General features: G+C 37.4%; 1 protein-coding gene across 2 annotated transcripts; it reads left to right on the top strand.

Annotated features, from left to right (window-relative positions):
- Positions 1-252: 252 nt before the first annotated feature.
- TMEM267 (transmembrane protein 267) lies at positions 253-14385 on the top strand. 2 transcript variants are annotated; one of them, XM_063181027.1, is made up of 4 exons: positions 253-345; positions 2357-2531; positions 4031-4418; positions 10505-14385. In XM_063181027.1, the coding sequence occupies exons 3-4, from the start codon at positions 4095-4097 to the stop codon at positions 10838-10840; spliced, it is 660 nt and encodes a 219-aa protein (XP_063037097.1). In that variant the 5' UTR covers positions 253-345; positions 2357-2531; positions 4031-4094; the 3' UTR covers positions 10841-14385. The 2 variants fall into 2 exon arrangements, with proteins under 2 accessions (XP_063037097.1, XP_063037098.1); XM_063181028.1 differs by lacking the exon at positions 253-345 and adding an exon at positions 1669-1855.
- Positions 14386-17940: the final 3555 nt, after the last annotated feature.

Genomic DNA, 17940 nt, shown 5'->3' with positions numbered 1-17940 from the left:
CTCTGTGGTCTGTCAGAGGCGCACTATGTCCTAAATGACAAAACACTAAAATCTCATCATCGATGTCCCTCCCAGCATTTAAAGGAGCCAACGCGCGAACACCAAACCCTCCATTTAATAATCCAGGAAACGCTTCTCCCTCACAACAGGCGCCGCTGCCGGCGCGGCTGGGCGGAGAGGAGGCGGGCCCGGGTCCCAGCCTGCTCCGCGGCCACGCATGCTTCCTGACCGGCTGCCCGGGGCTCTCTCCAGCCCGCTGCCTCCGGGCTGCCCGCCCGCTCCGGCCGGCGTCGGGCTGGCCGAGCGCCGTGGGGCGAAGGGCGGATGGCGGCGGCCGCGCTCCAGGTGGGCTCCGGGGCGGGCGGGGCGGGCGGCGGCGGCTCCGAGGCCTGCGCCTCCCCTCACGCTCCCGCTGATCTCGGGTTCACAGGTTAATTTCCTGCTCGGTTTAATTTAGTTTGTTCTTCGGCGTCTTGGTAAAATCCTACCGCTTCCTTCTGGGATTTTGCCCTCTCCAACCCCAGAAATGCGTTATAATTATGTCTGGCCCAAAAATATTTGCTGGATCGCTGCAATAATGCATTGTAATTATCTGGCCCAAAAATATTTGCATGATCACTCCAATAATGTGTTATAATTATCTGATCCAAAAATATTGCCACTGTCAGTTCTTCACAGTCAGTTTTAGGCTGGGATCTCCTTTACGACGAGATTGTTTGCTAAAGGTTTGAGCTGGTGTCGTAATTCTGCTTCATGCAGTTTTTAACATAAATTAACATCCAATATCAAATAACGAGGGGTTTAGGAGATTATAGAATTGTAAGGGATTACAAGTCTTTTAACTTCCTGTGTAGAATGCGTCATTCTATTAGTTGGCAGGGTGTTGTTTGGTTGTAGGTTGGACTAGATGATCTCAGATGTCTTGCCCAATCTTATTGATTCTGTGATTCTGTAACTTCGTGCATTAAATTCCTATATGTATTCACATATCTAATAGCATCATGCAAAACTGGGGCAACAATTATGCAGAGCAATATTTCTAAGTGATAATTTTAGCCATTTGATTTTTGTTTTGCTCGTACACCATAGCCTCTTAGCTATTTTCCCAAAAGTATATATACAATTTTGATCTAAATAACTTCTTGTGACAGTAATTTAAAGTGTTAACTGTGTGTTCATTGAAATTATTTTTGTAATGTCCTTAAATTAAAGTAAGCATATCTACAAAATTCCATTTTGAGACTATAGACAGAGATTCTGCTCAGTGCTTTGTCTCATTTAAAAATGTCATGAGAAACCACAGCTCAAAGCTGGGTTACTCTCTCAGCTGTTACATAAAACCAACCTAGAACTTCCCTTCAGGATGTTAACTGTAGTGACCACACAGAGGTCTATAAACATTTCCGTATGAATTATTCCCCACTTTTTGTTTCAGCAAGAATGTAAGCTACACTACTGCTTTCTGAGATTTATAGGCTGGAAAAATCTACACTTTATTGTGATATTTTGTAAAGAGCCTGAAAAGCATCATTTTTCAGGGAGAAAGAAATGGTCTAGTTTTACATTAAAATTTATAATATCAGATATTATTTTGGTTTTCCAGAGTTTTGCTTTTTGTGGTCTGATTTCTCTCTTGATCTGCAGAAAAATTCTGGGAAATTCTGTTGTACCTGGGAATGTGAGTTGATTTTTACATAGGTGGCACTCATCTTTTTCTTAAAAGGAGGCTGAAACAGACGGCTTAAAAAGAGCAGTTGGAGATGGCTCTTGACTATGGTCAACCTGAAGCCAGTTTTGCATCCTGTTCTTCATTCTGGCTCAAGGAACACATGCTAATACCACCCGTAGCACAAGTGTAAGCCTAACAGAACTGACACAGACCTCTGTTGCTATATGAATTTCTAGGTCTCTCTTTGTCTCTTCCAGGGTCACTAAGTGATGGGGTGGAATTTGAAAAGAGATCCCTGAGTGGGACTTAATAAACGTTTCATTAGGTGGGAATCTTCTAGGCACAAGAAGAAATCTATGAAAAGGGATTGCTCTATCTGTTGAAATGCAGTTATGTAGAAGACTGAACTTGGTTTTGGACTTTGTGTTTTATTATTTTTTAGTTACTATCGTGTTCCATTTTTATTTCTACTCTTCTTTCGGTTTGTAGTTTTTTATGGGTTTTTTCTGCTTTCTTTTACAGTGCTTCAAAGTTTAGCTGAGGTTGCTTTTACCTCAGTTATATTTGTTTACAAATTAGTTAACTATGTGTCTATTCTTTCTGGATTTTTTTACTGTTGTTCATATTTCATGTATGCTGTTTTGCCTAATATCGGTGCTTACCAATGCCTGGTTTGTTTTAATTTAGGATGGAACAAGTGGTGTTTGGGCTGGGCAGACTGGATTCAGAAAGCACAGAGGCTCAACACTGAGGCATAGACCACAGACATTTCCTGCTGGAGTAAGGCACCTGTGATGGGAAAAAAAATGTTCTCCTAGTCCCAGGGGAAGTTTGATTCTACTTACTGGTGTGCTTTTTAAAGGTATGTTGCTACATGACCTCTTCACAGACTGGGTTCTTACACAGCCTTTATGGTAATTTTAAATTAAATCCAATCTGACACGATGGCCGTATAGAATAAACATTTGCGAAGAGACTGCCATTTTTTTCCTTAACATGGAATTTATTCAGCAATGTCCTGTGTACCATAAGGCTGCTCACCAGAAAACAGCACTTCCATTGTTTCAGGAGTCATTCATTCATAAGAAGTACTGTCATGTTAACCAACTCTAAACTTGACCCACTTTTTTTATCTCTGTGCAAAGCCCATGTATTATTCATGGTTTCTTCTCTTTTACTTTTTTAAATGTTTTCTAAATAAATGATTCAGTGGGCTTTTTCTTTTCCTACAGAGAGTGCCAGTAGTTCTGTCTTGCAGATAATTCTACAACAGGCAGGCATGTAAATAATCCAGAACAAACATCTATATCTTCTGAGATTTATAGTATGTTTAAAATCATAAATTGTTATGTATTAGCTTAGAAAGTCTAATACACTCAAAAAGGCCCTTCAGAATAAGAATTTATCTAGTAAAAAGGGTTGTCAAGATTAAATGTATTGCGCAAAAATGGTGAACTGTTGGGAAGTATCCATTTTTAGGCAGGATGTAGGCTTTAAAACTCTGGTCTGTCTGTATAGCTTCTCAAATAAGACTTGCATAACAGCTGGGACAGTTAGATCTTCCCTTGCAAAAAGAGGAGTTACGAAGGTAAGGTGGCAGACAGTAGATAAATCCTAAAAGTAACAGCCAACTTCTCTGCTGGAGCACATGCTGAGGAAAAGCTTAGGTAGTTTTGCTCTGTAAGGAAATTATTTTGATTACTTTGCTTGACTAAATGGTTGTTGTTTTTATGTTTATTATAAATAATGAATATATTTTAGTGGGTTTGGGTTTCTTAAGGCTTATTCTACGTTCCAGTCTCCAAATTAAACAAGGCATTGCTCAGGAAAGGGTACCAGGGGAGTACTACATATGTTAAGAATGTAAATTAAAGCAGTGGTTTGGATTATACATTGAAAACTCAGTTTTAACAGTTGTTTTATAGAGAAAGCTGGAATTTTGTGCATCAGTCATAAGAATCTTCCAAACCGAATCTTCTTTGGTTATTATAATGTAAAATATTTAATTGGGTTAAATAATGTATTTAAGATAAGAAGGAATCTTGAAACACATTCAGTGAATTATCACAGAGATGTTTCAGATTATTTTGTAATATTATTTTGTAATATTTAAGGTTTCAATAAGTAGAATTAGAGCTCTCTGTGTTACTTGTGCTGGTTCTAAAAAAAGGCAGGTGTTTTAATTCAAAGCTGTCGTGTTCTAGTCAATAAACTAATTGAAATAAAAAATTCCCTGGGAATGCTAAATGCAAACAGTGAAATTGGGGTCTTAATGCCCAATTGTAGCTGTGGTGACAAATGTTTTGTGCTAATGGATTTTCTTTGTTTAATAGTTTCCTTTCTGATCTCTGACATTTACAGAACAACTGTCAATACGAAGGACGATGCACAGTGTGTGTCCTGATGACAGTTTGTGTGCTGCAACATGGCTCTTGTCATGGCATCCGAGACCGAAAAGGCCCACGCTCTTCTCCAGACTTTCAGCACAGCGTCGGTTCTTTCCAGTCTAGGTTTGGGGATATTCTGCTTTGTAGCAGACAGACTCCTGCAGTTTTCCTTCATTCAGCAGAATGACTGGCTGAGAGCCTTATCTGATAATGCAGTGCATGGCATACTGGGGATGTGGTCCTGGGCAATAGTGATTGGACTCAGGAAGAAAAGTGACTTCACTGAGGTCACCCTAGCTGGCTTTCTTGCCTCTGTCATTGACGTGGACCACTTCTTCCTTGCTGGATCTCTGTCCTTAAAGGTAAGCCACTAGATCAGTAATTTGTTAATTTTTCACTGTTTACGTTACTTTTCTTCTACCATGTCCTAGACAAAAATAGTTCCATTAATAATTTAATTAAATAAATTTCATAGATATACAGGAATTATGTTTCTGTGCAGTTGTTACAATTTTAAAAGCCATAAAAATATTTTACATCTAGTGTTCAGTTTCTGCTGCTTAGAAAGGAAAAAAAGTTTTGCACATGTAGATGCTATTCTACATGCATCACATAGTTGCTTTGTTATCCAGCTTATGGAGTTAAGTGCTGCCTTGCACACTTTTGTGGGTGAAGTGGATTATTCCACTTCTCTTTACAGTAAGGGTTAGAAATACCTGAAACGTAAATGACAGAGGTTCTCTTTAATTTAATTCAGTCATTATAATTCAGTAGTACATTTGTTTTAGCCAGCCCTAAATATTTATCCCACAAACAAGCTATATGTGAGCTATCACCTTTAAAAAGGCAATTTGAGTTGCATTTAAATGTAGTTCATTGGAGGAAAAAAAACCAAACTAAAAATTAGTAGATAAGCAAGCATCAGCTTATTAATAAATGTAGAGAGGTGAATTGGCTCCTATTAAGCAGTGAATGGATCATCATCTACTTGCAGAACTGCTTGTTCAAATAGAGTTTCTCAATGGCATTAGTACTACCAGATTATGGCACTCTTTTCCAGAAGTTTTCCTCCTCTAGTTTGCTCATAGTACTATTAAGTTCATGGGGAATAGCTAACTGTTCATAGGGAAATAGGTAAAAGGCAGGGAGGGAGGGAGGGAGGAAGAAACCCCTGTTTTTTATATTCATATAAGTAAAGAACAACAATGGTCTACCAATTTTTAAAAAATATTTAAGTGACAGCTAAGTGCAAGAGGCAAATATTGCTTTTAGCTGAGATGTAAAAATCAGACTTAAAATGGAAAAATAATTTTTGTTTACATACAGTATCACTATTTATTGTAGAGAAAAGATGCCTCTTATTTGTGCGTTTGGTCAGTTTTCCCCTCTTGGCTTTACCAGTGCTGAGGGGAAAAGGAAGAATTGTGTCTGTGAACCTGCTGGCCACATTCCCAGTGCAGTCCAGGATACCACTGACCACCATCTTGCCACAGGGACAGTCAGGCTCCAGCATGTCTTGGTGCCTGACATCATTCTTCCCTGAGTAGTCCCTGGTTCTCCCCTCTTCTGTATTTCCTGCATGTGGAAATGCTGTGCAATTACAAAACTATGTAAAGAAAAGGAAAGTTAACTTGGTTGATTAATGGATCACATGTTACTGCTGAATAGCAATATGGAATAGAATTTAAATCTCTTATTAGTCTCATCTGTTTTTTCTTATTTTAAAATTAGTGAATGCAAGTAAATGAATGGCTAGCTATTAGAAAGTTTTAAAATTTTATTGCTGCTTTTTCATGCATTTGAGATGATTGCCAGAATTTTTCTTAATTATGACCACTAGATGTCACACTTCACCGATATCAGTTTGAGAAGCTGACTGCTGAATTGTGTTATGGAATCAGGAGGTGACTTGCCACTTGGTAGGGAGGCAAGGTTAAATATACTTACACCTTCCTTGATGGGGAATGTTTCTGTAGCCTAGCCTATCCCTACTATGTAAAACCAAGCAAATTTTTGTAATTTTGTGACCTAATTTCTTCCTGTGTTGTTTCAGTTCACAAGCAGATAGCAGTTAATTTTCTAATTGTTGATGACAGTTAGATCTAGTTCTCTTGTTCTTTAAGGGTTTTTTTGCAAAAGACAGCTGACTTCTGTGATCTCCCTCAAATTTTTTTTCAAATCAGAAACACAAAACATTGCAGATAGAATCATAGCCCATATTAGTAGCCAAATGTATTTAGCTGAGGTAAGGAAAAGACAAGATGCTCAAAGGCTTTTTCAAAGTGATTTGCCTACCAACTTCTTCACTTTCCATATGTTAACTGGGCTAATAAAGGAAATAATCCGGTGTAGGTCTCTCGACTCTCATTACAACTTGCAAAGCCCCTATGCTTTGCAAAGACTCTCTTCTCAACTAAATAACTTTCAAAAAAAATCTTAAGGAAACAAGTTTGTGTTTTCTAAACCTCATACTATTTTTCTCCTCTCCTATCTATTGCTTTTTCGCCTAAATTACCTCTAAAGGGTCCTGTCCAAAACCATGAGTAGTATTTTGGGTGAGACTTCATACTGAGCCAAATACTGTAGGTTAATTCCGTTCAATGGCAGAAAAGTACAATCCTTCTGTCCTTTAAAAAAAGAATAATAATCTGTTACAGATTTTGTCTTCTTACAGTGCCATCAGAGTCTCTTTGGTTTGTGATATAACATAATCCTCATAAACTTTTCTTCTGTGTGCTGTCTAGCCAGCTAGATCTGATTGTAGTATGTAATTTTTCTTTCCTTGGCTTCATATGATGTGCTTGTCAGTTTCTTGGCATAATTTCAGGCTGTCACCTATATAATTTATCACTTCATGGGATACTTTTTTACTACATATTTTGTAGTTACAATCCCATTGTTTGTCTTTAAATTGCATGGTTGAGAGTAACTGCTTTAAGATACTAACATGTTTATTGCTTTTGCAACACATTACTAAATAACTAAAAAAATTAATTTGTATAATTAACCAACCACACCATTATTACTAATTTGTACCAATAGTATATTTCACATTACTGCACACAATCACCTGTAAAGCTCATCATCATCACTTTTAAATCTGATGACGAGTTATTTTTTCTAGAGTAACCTTTCTGTGCGACACAAGGCGGTACTGCCTTCTGCCTCCAATTGCTACCTTCACACTACTCTAGTCACCTACTTCTGTTCCTGCTGACGCCACTCAGCACCTGGATTGTTTGGCCATTGGTCTGTTTTTCATGGTCATCATTATTTTTCTGCAGTATTCAGGGTAAATAGTCACCTGTGGTATTTGTATGTTTGCTCTGATAAATACTTGTGTACCAAGTACCACGTGATCTGACCTTTTGCCCACATTATTTTTGCAACGAGTATGATAGTCTGCAATGACTCCACTACTTGGAATTTGTAGTCCTTTGTGCTCCATGTGGTTTTCACTGTGCACACAAGTATAGAAGAACCTGTCCCACTGACTGCTCCAAAGGTGGTAGTTCCTGCAGCCTGTTATCAGTCAGGAGTGCTGGTATGATGTGATGGGCTGCTCCCAGACTCCACCAGGATTGTAGCCCAGACACTCACGTTGCAGAACAGACATGGGGAAATTGCTGTCTTGGTGCTAAACAGTCACCAAATTTTGGAAGTGTAGAACATTCAGTTGGTGGCAAACATACAGAACACTGGCACTGCTGGGAAATGTGCTGCCCATGACTGACCCAGGCTGTACAGGAGCATTTCTGGAACGAGAATAAGCTTTGTACAAGCACAATTGTTGTACGATTGAATATGTTACTATGTTGCTAATATTGCTGCTTTATGTTACATTGAATATGTTACTATGAACTAAAGACTTCAGGGTTGTGAAGCGCCACAGAATGTCAGTGAGGGAGCATCTGTTATTACCTAACATCCATTGCGTTTCCATGAGCATTAAAGCAGATAATTTGCGTGGGTTCTCCTGCATGCAATTATTGTATCCTGTCTCCAGCTGCTCGTTGTAGTTAGAGAGGCTGGAGAAGCAGCAACTGCAAGATGATCTTGCATCTGATTGCATATGTAGGCAAATGGAAAAGGTCTTTTGTAAATAAATTCTGTTTGCAACTTTTTCCATGAGGTCTAAGGCAGAAAAGAGTTTTTTTGTATTTTGCAGTGGGTTTTTTTTGGTTTTTGTGGTTTTGGGGGTTTTTTAAAGATGTGGTGCTTTCTAAAGGCAAACAAGTTTTCCTGTTAGGAAAAAGAGATTGTAGCAGCTTAAATCAGCTAACAGAACTACCTGTCTGTGTCCAGGCCTTGGCAACTCAAGGATGTAAGTGTTCCTTTAGTCACAGAATATAAAAGAGGAAACAGACTGTTCTCTCAGGCCTTGGGCAACAGCATCTCAGAAGCTTGATGGGTTACTGCAGTTACAGAATAGGACTTTCTCTTGCTGTCATTGAACACTCAGGTTTGCTATATGAACAACCCTGCCATCTGAAATTTATATGAAAAGAATTTAAGCATCACCTTACTGATGCTTAAATTCTTTTCATATAAAATGAAATAATGATATTTCATTTTATATTAAAAGAATTTAAGAATTTATCACCAATACTGATAAACTAAGTGTGCATAAGTATGATTACAATTTTCCTTACTCACTGTGTGCTGTTGGCACTTAACCTTAATAGGCCAGAGGAAAAAGACTAATTTAGACTGTTCTGCTGGGTTTTTTTTCTAAAGTGCAGAAATAGAGGCCAGTCAATAGTTTATCTGTAGAAACATTCAGGTTTTTTCAAAATTAAGTTAGTATGTACTTTTGAGCCTTTTGTTGACAGTAACAAAAATTGGACTCTTTGTAAGGCAGGTGATAAAAAATTTCACCATCACAAGATTTTTCTGCCTTAATCGATGAACAATCTGCTTGTGTGAAACAGAACTGAAGTTGAAGAAAATACACCTTTTGCCCCAACTTAAAGGAATTGCGTCCACCACATTAGAGTTAAAAATTGTTGAGACAGTTTGTGAGCTTTTAAATCCCATTACCTGATCAGGAGTCAAGGACAAGTGTGTGGTGGCAAGCTAATAGAGCAAAGCTTTCTGCAGGCCTTTTATGGTTGGCTGTGGTTTAAAGCATGAGCTGTTTTATTTCAAGGTAGCCTGTAACTTCCCATCTCTAATCAGTTAATAAACTGGCTACGGCTACATCAGGGCTTCCTTGCAGAGAAGGTAGTGTTCCATGCAGTTATCTAAATTATGCGTGAGCTTGATGAACCTTTTCCAGAGTTCCACTGCCAGGCCCTCTTCCTTTTGAATCCTGCAAGGATTAACACAACTGAAGAATGAACAGGTTAGAGATGCTTTGTTTGCCTTACGCGCTAGGAGCAGTGAGGGATGTGCTCAACGCAGCAAAGATACACTGTTGCTTAACATCGCTGGGGCCTTGTTACAGGTTTTCTGAGTGTCCCCCAGCAACTGAATTGAGCCAATGAGTATCGCGTCAGCACTTCTGTAGACCTTCTGGTAGTGTGCTGTTGTTTCTCCTGTGCTTACAGACACGAGAATCTACTTATTTGTGAAATAGTAATCGAAAATGCCACCACAGTTTTTTTATTGTGTTTGAATTTGGGGTGATGGTTTTAACTGTTGCTACTGAGTACACCCACAGAATATCTCCTCAAACGTGTATGTTAAATTGACATTATCACTTCTTAAAATGGCTAAATCTAATCTCAGTACCTGGACATTCACCAAATATCAGTCTTCATCAATATTAAAACCAGATATCAGACTTTCAACTGAGTTATTGTTAAACAAGTTGTTGACACAAAATTCCCACTCACAAATGTTTCAGATCTTTGTTCATGAACTTCATTTTGCCTGTCCATGAAGAATACTGTCTCAAGGTGATCAAAATACATGTAACTTTGCTCATATTTTTGTCCTATTGAAAATTATTTTGGTGTTTTAAACACTGTGCAACTAAACCAACTTTACAGGTGACAACTATAGTAAAATACAGGATGTTTTTCTTGGAATAAATGCCATTAAAGCACATGATTTATTTCAAGTAAAACATACTAAATATTTCAAGTGTATTGCATGGTTGTTTTCCTTTTAATTGTCTTGAAATTAAAGACGTATAATCAGTGCAGCAAATAATACAGGTTCCCGTGTTCCACCTGACTGTGTGGCAAACAGGATTCCTCATCCCTCCCCCTCCCTGTTTTGCTGACGATAGTACTTAGTAGGATGCATGATTCATGTCATACATAGAGACAGGGCAGAACACAACTCTCATGCATAAAATTGGCTTTAAATTATTTCATTGGAAAGTATGTTTTTCTTTCTGCTTCCATTTAGTCACCTGACAATGCACTTGTAAACACTCATGAAACTTTTCTTCTCTTGTTACAGTTGTAGCCATTGACAGTAATATTTTTCTCTTCTACAGGCTGCTCTGACTCTTCCACGGAGACCACTTCTTCATTGTTCGACTGTGATTCCTGTGGTGGCTCTGACATTAAAGTTTATCATGCAGCTTTTCAGGCTTAAGGACTCATGGTGCTTTCTTCCCTGGATGTTGTTCATATCCTGGACTTCTCATCATATCCGTGATGGGATTCGTCATGGCCTCTGGATCTGCCCATTTGGAAAAACTCCTCCCTTGCCATATTGGCTGTATGTGGCAATTACAGCGTCTTTACCTCATCTGTGTTCATTTATTATGTATTTAACGGGCACTAGAGAATTAATGTCCATAAAACATGGAATCCGCATTGATGTATAGGAATAATGGCGTTTCAAGGTGGTTTGTGCAAGCACTTGAAATAACCTGCCTGTCTGTCACTGAAGGGTTTCCTTGTGTTTCCTACACCTTCTGAATTAGGCATTTTAAAGTTGTGGAGCCAATTACAGCTCTTGTGTCAATTCCTTGTGGTCACAGAACCTATTTGATGAATAATAATAATTTTATATCTCTACATTTCCCTTGTACAGTGTGTGGTCTTCCATGATAGTTCATGCATAGCGAGCTGATTATAAAGTACTTAGTTTCTCTCTGTAGTAATTACATTGCATTTTACTATTACGGTGCCATTCATTTGATCACCATTCACTTTGGATTTGTATTCTGCCTCTGGAGAATACGTTTCATCCAGATAGTATTTGTATGGCACTTTAAAAATTTGAAGTTCTATATAAATGCTAGGTATTATTGAGGATTTAATAGTGTCTGGGAATTCTAAAAAAATCTCTGTTAGCCTTTCTAATTTATTAATATGTTAGGAGTCCTGCTGGATTTTTGCATTCAACAATTTTAAAAGAAACACCACCTCTATTTCACACTGTCTATCCACACCCCTTTGAACCTGTAATCACAAAGTGTTTTACTAAATTCTGTATCCCCCTGTCATTGCTTAATACTAAATTTGCAGATAATTACTAGCCTCAAAATTAGAAAGGGGTATACAGATTGGTTATAGTATTATGGTGTGTTGTCCAATTTGTTTAATTTTTAAAAATACACTAAATATGAATACTGTTTAATTTGAAACCAAGGAATTTTAGTTAATATTTAAGAATTGTGTCAAGATTCAGGGAGACTCAAGAAAATAAAATTTGCTTATAACACAGGCTTGCTTAAAGATATTACTACTCAGTAAAGCATTTTCCATTAAGTGCAATATCATCCTCATAAGTGTAAAATAAAATGCATTATAATTATTATTATTATACTACAGAAATATAAATTTCCTCATAAAGAAGATCTATAAGGAAAAGTGTTATTATGCTGCAGTTTATGAGGTAGTAATTTGCACTATGGACTATTCAGTTTTTGTTTATAGACATTTCTCAGAAAGAGTCCCAAATTAAAAGTTGTCTGGTCTTGTCTGACTAGACAAGACTGTCTAGACTTGTTCAGTTTATAATATACAAGCTGAGAATGTCTATTAATAATTTTTAAATTTTGTATTCACTGCCCATAAAAGAGATGGGGCCTTAACTACTCCAGCTTGTGATGAATAGCTGTCAAAAGGGGATCATTTTTATGGAACTGCATGTATAAGGTAGCATGTGTTTAACTTAGGTTACCAAGGGGTGTAAGGGTTTAACATGATGTGTACATTTACATTATTAAATGTATATTAGAATAAAGTTTAAAAAAATTATTAAATGGGATGCTTGTTGTAATAAGTACCAGAAACTTCCTGTGACTGCAGAATCCTTAAGGCTCTTTGAAGCATTCTATGCTAATCATGGAAAGTGTTGCACCTCTTTAAAATGTGTCTTATAATCAAAAGAATAGTCACTGTCCTGTCTGTTCTTCACATTAGAAATGTATGCCAATGCAAACTTGCCTGATAGTACAGTGGGCCTGTCTAGCCTTTATTATAAAATGAATAAAAGGTTTCTTTGTTGGAAAGAAGATTGGAAGAGTAAAAACCTCCTTAGAGGTTTATCCTCATGAATTTTTGTCCTTTAGAGTTTTCCAGAAACAGCATAAGAAATATCTTGCTTTAGAGCTTCAGATCAAAACTGGTTTTCATCCAAAGGCAAGATGGTTTACTAGAGGAGCATTGCTCATTCATTTACTTCTATCTTGTATTTTAAAGTACAGGCTATGAAATGCCAGTAATGAATAAATTTGTGCAAGGGGTGAAGACTGAAACCTGTGTAGAAAATTTTCTCTATTCTTGTTTCATGATATAAAGTTTGTATAAATTTGTGCTTTATCCAGATTTTTTTCAAAGGGAAATGTATAATAGGAACAAGGTGTAGAATTACACTTTCTCACTTTCAGACTGTATCTGTAGTGTTTCTGGTAATTATGTCTACCCACAGTCCTTAAAATCAGTACTGTACTGTTCTAGCTATGTTTAAGGACCATTTAATGGGTACATATTCAGTAGTTTAAAACTATGTATTTTAATTCTCTTTAAAACTACGAATTTTAATTCTCTTTATGTCTAGATATTTCTGTGTGAGCATTCACAGTAACTTTGAGCTGTATTTCGAAACACCATTTTTTCCAGCCGTGTTCTTATGCCAGTTCTACCACAGCAATAGGTGAACCCTTCATGAACTCAGACACTATATTCGTGAACTCAGACACATATTAAGGAAAGCAGCAAGTACAAAGTACTTTGGTACCATGTAAAGTACAAGTACAAAGTACCATGACTTTTCTCCCTCCAGACAGACATGGCAGTCTCTCACCTCAGCCTGACATTTAGGCAGCTTTCACTGAGGCCATCAGCAGCTGTTCAAGGTAACCTGACACGTGGCATGTGCTGCTGTAATTTGTGGGTAGCCAGGGTAGGTACAAAGGGGAAGTGAGGTGTTCGTTTCAGCCTGTGTGTCTGTGTGTCGTGGGCAGAGTGGGAGCTACAGAGATTATAGAGAAGCCCCCCTCCTGAGTCATGAGGCACAGACAGGACCCTCTTGCTTTCTAAACTCCTCACAGAGGCCTCTGGGTGCAGCTGGATCCAGCCTCAGTCCCAGATCCTGTCAATGGCTTATGTTAATGCATTAAATAGGCATTATTGAATCTTTTCACAGCTTTGTCCCACAGGATTGAGGATAAATTAGGGTTATTATTAGGGTTATAATTTACTATGATAATGATGAGACTAAAAGATCTTAATCAGAATTATTTACTGCACAGTATAAGTAGCTATAACTACTAGTCTAGTTCAGTCCTCTATTTTTGAAGCAATATTGAAGCAAAGGTACAAAAGAAATTATGAAGTAGAGATTGATTTTACTCACCAATACCGATGACTATGGGGAAGTCGCTTTCTCTCAGCTTTGAGGGGTAACCTTCAGGCAAATCTCAACTCAAGGAAGGAATCTTCAGAAAGGGGATTGTTGAAGGACCTCCCCACTCATTAAAAAGTGGGAGTGGGCTCTATGTTTCCAGACCAACCGTGTCACCTTGGCATCTTTAGATAAGTTAGCAGTACCACTTGTTTATTGCTTTATCTGGTACCTTACCAGATCTGCCACAGCTTCACCTTTCTGTGAGGAGTGTTTAACTCTGGGATTGATGAGTCAGGCAGGTTTCAGCATTATGCAGCACCAAAAGCACCAGGACAACCCCTTTCTCCTCTGATAGCTTTGCAAACAGGGTGTTATTCCAGCTGTTTTACTGCCATCCAGGCAGAGCATCCTGCTACACCTCTTCACCCAACACCTGCCTGCTACAGATGAATTGCCCAACAACTTCTTACCAGTATTCCGTGTGCATTTCAAATTCACTGATGTTTCCAACTATGCATCGATACCATGTCTAGCAAAACCATAACAAAAATAAACCAAGATACTAAAAATATACTGACTTTGTACTTTATTGCATGCATTACTATAATGGGTAAATGTAAAATACAAAAAGCATGTGATTGAACAAAATGGGGCTTGCAAAGTCAAGTTAATGATGTTGTGCACAATGTATGATACATATCACTAAAATACTAGGTTTTTCAGTGATTCTTTTAACATGCCAAACTAAAAATTTTCCATGTATTTTCAAGTTGAACTTAAAAAGTTGAACAAAGTGTTGCTGTATTGTGACTTACTTTGTTAGAACTGTGCTGCTTTTTTTTCTTACTTTGACGGATTTGTGCTGTAAAAAGTAGGTACTAATAGCTCAAGCTAAAGAAAAATATTCCTTCCCCCAGTCCTGGAGAAATAAGATAATTTTTTTCCTAATTGCCTAGTGGCCTTAACAGAATGCGTGAACATGTTTCCTATAACCTTGTCTTCTACTTTAAAATCTAACCTGTATTTTCACCTGACTGTTGGCATCACTTTTTACTACAGTGCAGTATATATTATATCACGTGCCCTTAATAAGGTACTGGTAAGTGAACTATTCATAATTGATCCCATGCCCCAGGGAAAATGATGCTAAGTTTAAATTAAACTGAAGTAATTTTTACAGCACACTACTGATACTGACTTATTATGAGAAGAACATTTCCTCTGCTAATGGAAATGAAGTTCCAGAAGGAGAGAGAAGGGGTTAAAATTCAGTCTGAAGGAAGTGTTAGTTCACAGTTAAGTTTGGACATGTGTTTTTATTCCATCACTGTCAGTATGAAGTTGGGTGATGAAATGCATCAGAAGAGTACGTGTCTGGTTGTGTAATTGAGCCAATCTAAATTCTCTAAATTATGCAAATTTATTCAGGGCAGAAGAAGCTTTGTATTCTCAGTGTTACATTGTGAGCTTTGATCAACTGGTAATTTTGAGCCCACAAACTAGGTTCTGTTTCCCTGCTACAGGCAAACCTTGCATTGAAGCAAAGGAAGAGCTGTCAAGTTGAAGTACCCTTTGTGCTCATCACAAAAAAAAAAAAAAGTAATGCTTTTCCTCAAAATTGTAAGCTGGTGTCTTCAATTCTTTCTTAAAATTTCCCAAATTTTACATCCTCTGCATTGAATTTTTGAATTTATATTTTCAAATTATATATTTGAATGCTGCATTGTAGAGCTGTTTCCTGTTATTTAAAATTGTTTCCTAATAATTAAACGGTACTTGTCTTTTTTATATATACATACATATCTATATATATGTGTTTATGTATATGTACATATATGTATCACACACTGATACACATACATCTTTCCTTCTATGTTCATATAATAATTTTTCATTTCTTCAGCTAATTTTGTATTGGTTTTCCCTGGAGTGAGTAGAAGTGTTTGTCTCACTGACTGTGAAAAACCAGGCATGCTACAACTTAGCAGAAACATTTTAGTGCAAGGAAATCTTCACATACTGAAAACAAGAAAAGAGATTATGCTGTCCTTTTGATGGAAGCATTCAGTTGATTTCTAGGCAGTTCTTGAAAACAGATTTGTTTAATCAAAACGAATAGACTGAAAACATTTGTCTTAGTAAATATGAGTGAACAATCTTCATTAAATTGGATTTGTATACTAAAACTGTTGCAGGGATAATCGGCCAAGTTGCTGTTGCTATATCCACCACAGAAACAGCTCCTTTGGCCTAGGAATGTTAGTAATATCCCTGGAGCTTTCCTCATGTTTCCAAGGGAATTTAGTCTTGCTTTGATCTTATTTTTCCATTTAAAAATTAAATTGAGCAAGAGCTCCTTGCCTGGTGTGGAGTAATTTCTTTAAACTGCTGTCTGGTCATTCACATCAGTTTTTACAAATGAGCCAAAAAAGCTCAGTACAGTAACTCTGCAAAATAAATTAAATCAAAGGTAGTGGACATAATATTGACATAAGGAATTTAGAAGGTAGAATGTTTCTAGTTTCACATTTCCATTCAAATTGCTGATAATCAAAATTGCCTCCTTTTTATGTATTACTGCCAGCAATTTAGAAGCAAGGTTTGTGGTGACTGCTCTAAAAATTTCAGGTTTTTCTGGGCCAAGTGAATACTGTTAAGAATTGAGTAGTAAGGCCTTATGAACGCTTTTGCAACAAAATATCTGTGTCATCTTGTTAATGTAGCTGTTTACAATATGTAGATGCAAACACTCGGTTATTTCCTGGTCTTGTTGTGGAAACATGGTTATGGCTCGGGGACGTTTGGTAGAAAATGCTCTAGCTAATATAACCTTTGAACTCAAGTAATTTTTGTTTCATTAGTCCATGTGGAGACAGATCTTCCCTTCTATTTGATATGTTTTGTTAAGGTGAAAGTTTGAGTGCTTTGCCAGCATCTTTTGTGTGAGTGTTTTGTGTGCCTTGTACATGAATAAGCAAAGCAGAGACACTTAGAACTTTAAAAATGTGTGCACATGATTTATTTTCAGTTTTTCCCCATGGTGAAAAATAGTTCCACATGCTTTAGCATCATGCATCTTGCATTTAAATATGTATATAAATGTTGACCAAATGGTATTTCTAGTACTTTTATATGGCTAGAGAGACACTGTTAGTCTTTCATGTGCTCTCCTGGTGCTTGACTTAACTTGGGTTGCATGATAAGCATGATCCTACTACTGCCTCAGTATACAGATTGCTCAACTAGGTGTAGCAAATATGAGTGGTAGACCTCTGTCTGGTAGTAAACAATCATAGAGATCATTTCTATTCAGTGTGCAACTGCTCAGTCTATTCAGTGGTGCTTAAAATGTGATTTATATCTTCCTAAAAGAAGACATAAATTTACATCCTAAAAGAGATGTATGCTTCTGGAGTACTGAATTCCATTCCAATCATCACTTATTGTTCTAAATAGGTAGTACAAGAATATAATTGAGATTGTAGATTAGGCTTGTCTTCCTGTCCTTCATGTGATTTCCCCTTGCTGGAGAAGTAAACCATCTTTTCAATGACTATTTTATCCAGGGGTTCTTTGATGTGTGACATAATAATGTAAACATTAAAAAATGAAACAACTAGAGGCAGTTCTCAAGAGGCACTGATGCTGGCATATTCTAGACTGGCATATTTCGGTAGAGGGATGACCAGCTTTTTAAAATTAATTTTAACTTTTGAAATGCAGATGAAGCATTTATTGTAAAGTTAGACAATTATGTGACCATCTTTCCAAACACAGGAGTGTCTCTTTGAAAGATTTCACAATTTGGGTGAGAATATTTATCATGGCTGAAGTTTTCAGTGCTAAATCTTTGCTTCGGTTTACGATTTGTTCAAGATTCAGTATATGGGGACTTAGCAACGTGAAATCTCTTGAAAGTTTGCACCTTTTTCTCCCTTGAAACTTGACACAGAAGAGGCTCTGTTTAAGTTTCGTAAAGTAGAGCTTGTATTAGGTGGTCTAGCTCTGTGGCAATAGAGAAAAGCTGACCACCTGATACTGTCATGGTACACATTTATTGCAGTTAGAACGCCCTGCTGCTGCTCTGCAGCACTCCTGGGGAGGTGTGGGCTGCATTTGCTGCTGCCG

Source organism: Melospiza melodia, chromosome Z (genome assembly GCF_035770615.1).
Source record: "Melospiza melodia melodia isolate bMelMel2 chromosome Z, bMelMel2.pri, whole genome shotgun sequence".
NCBI classification, from domain to species: Eukaryota; Metazoa; Chordata; class Aves; order Passeriformes; family Passerellidae; genus Melospiza; species Melospiza melodia.
This window is presented reverse-complemented; position numbering and strand designations above follow the sequence as displayed.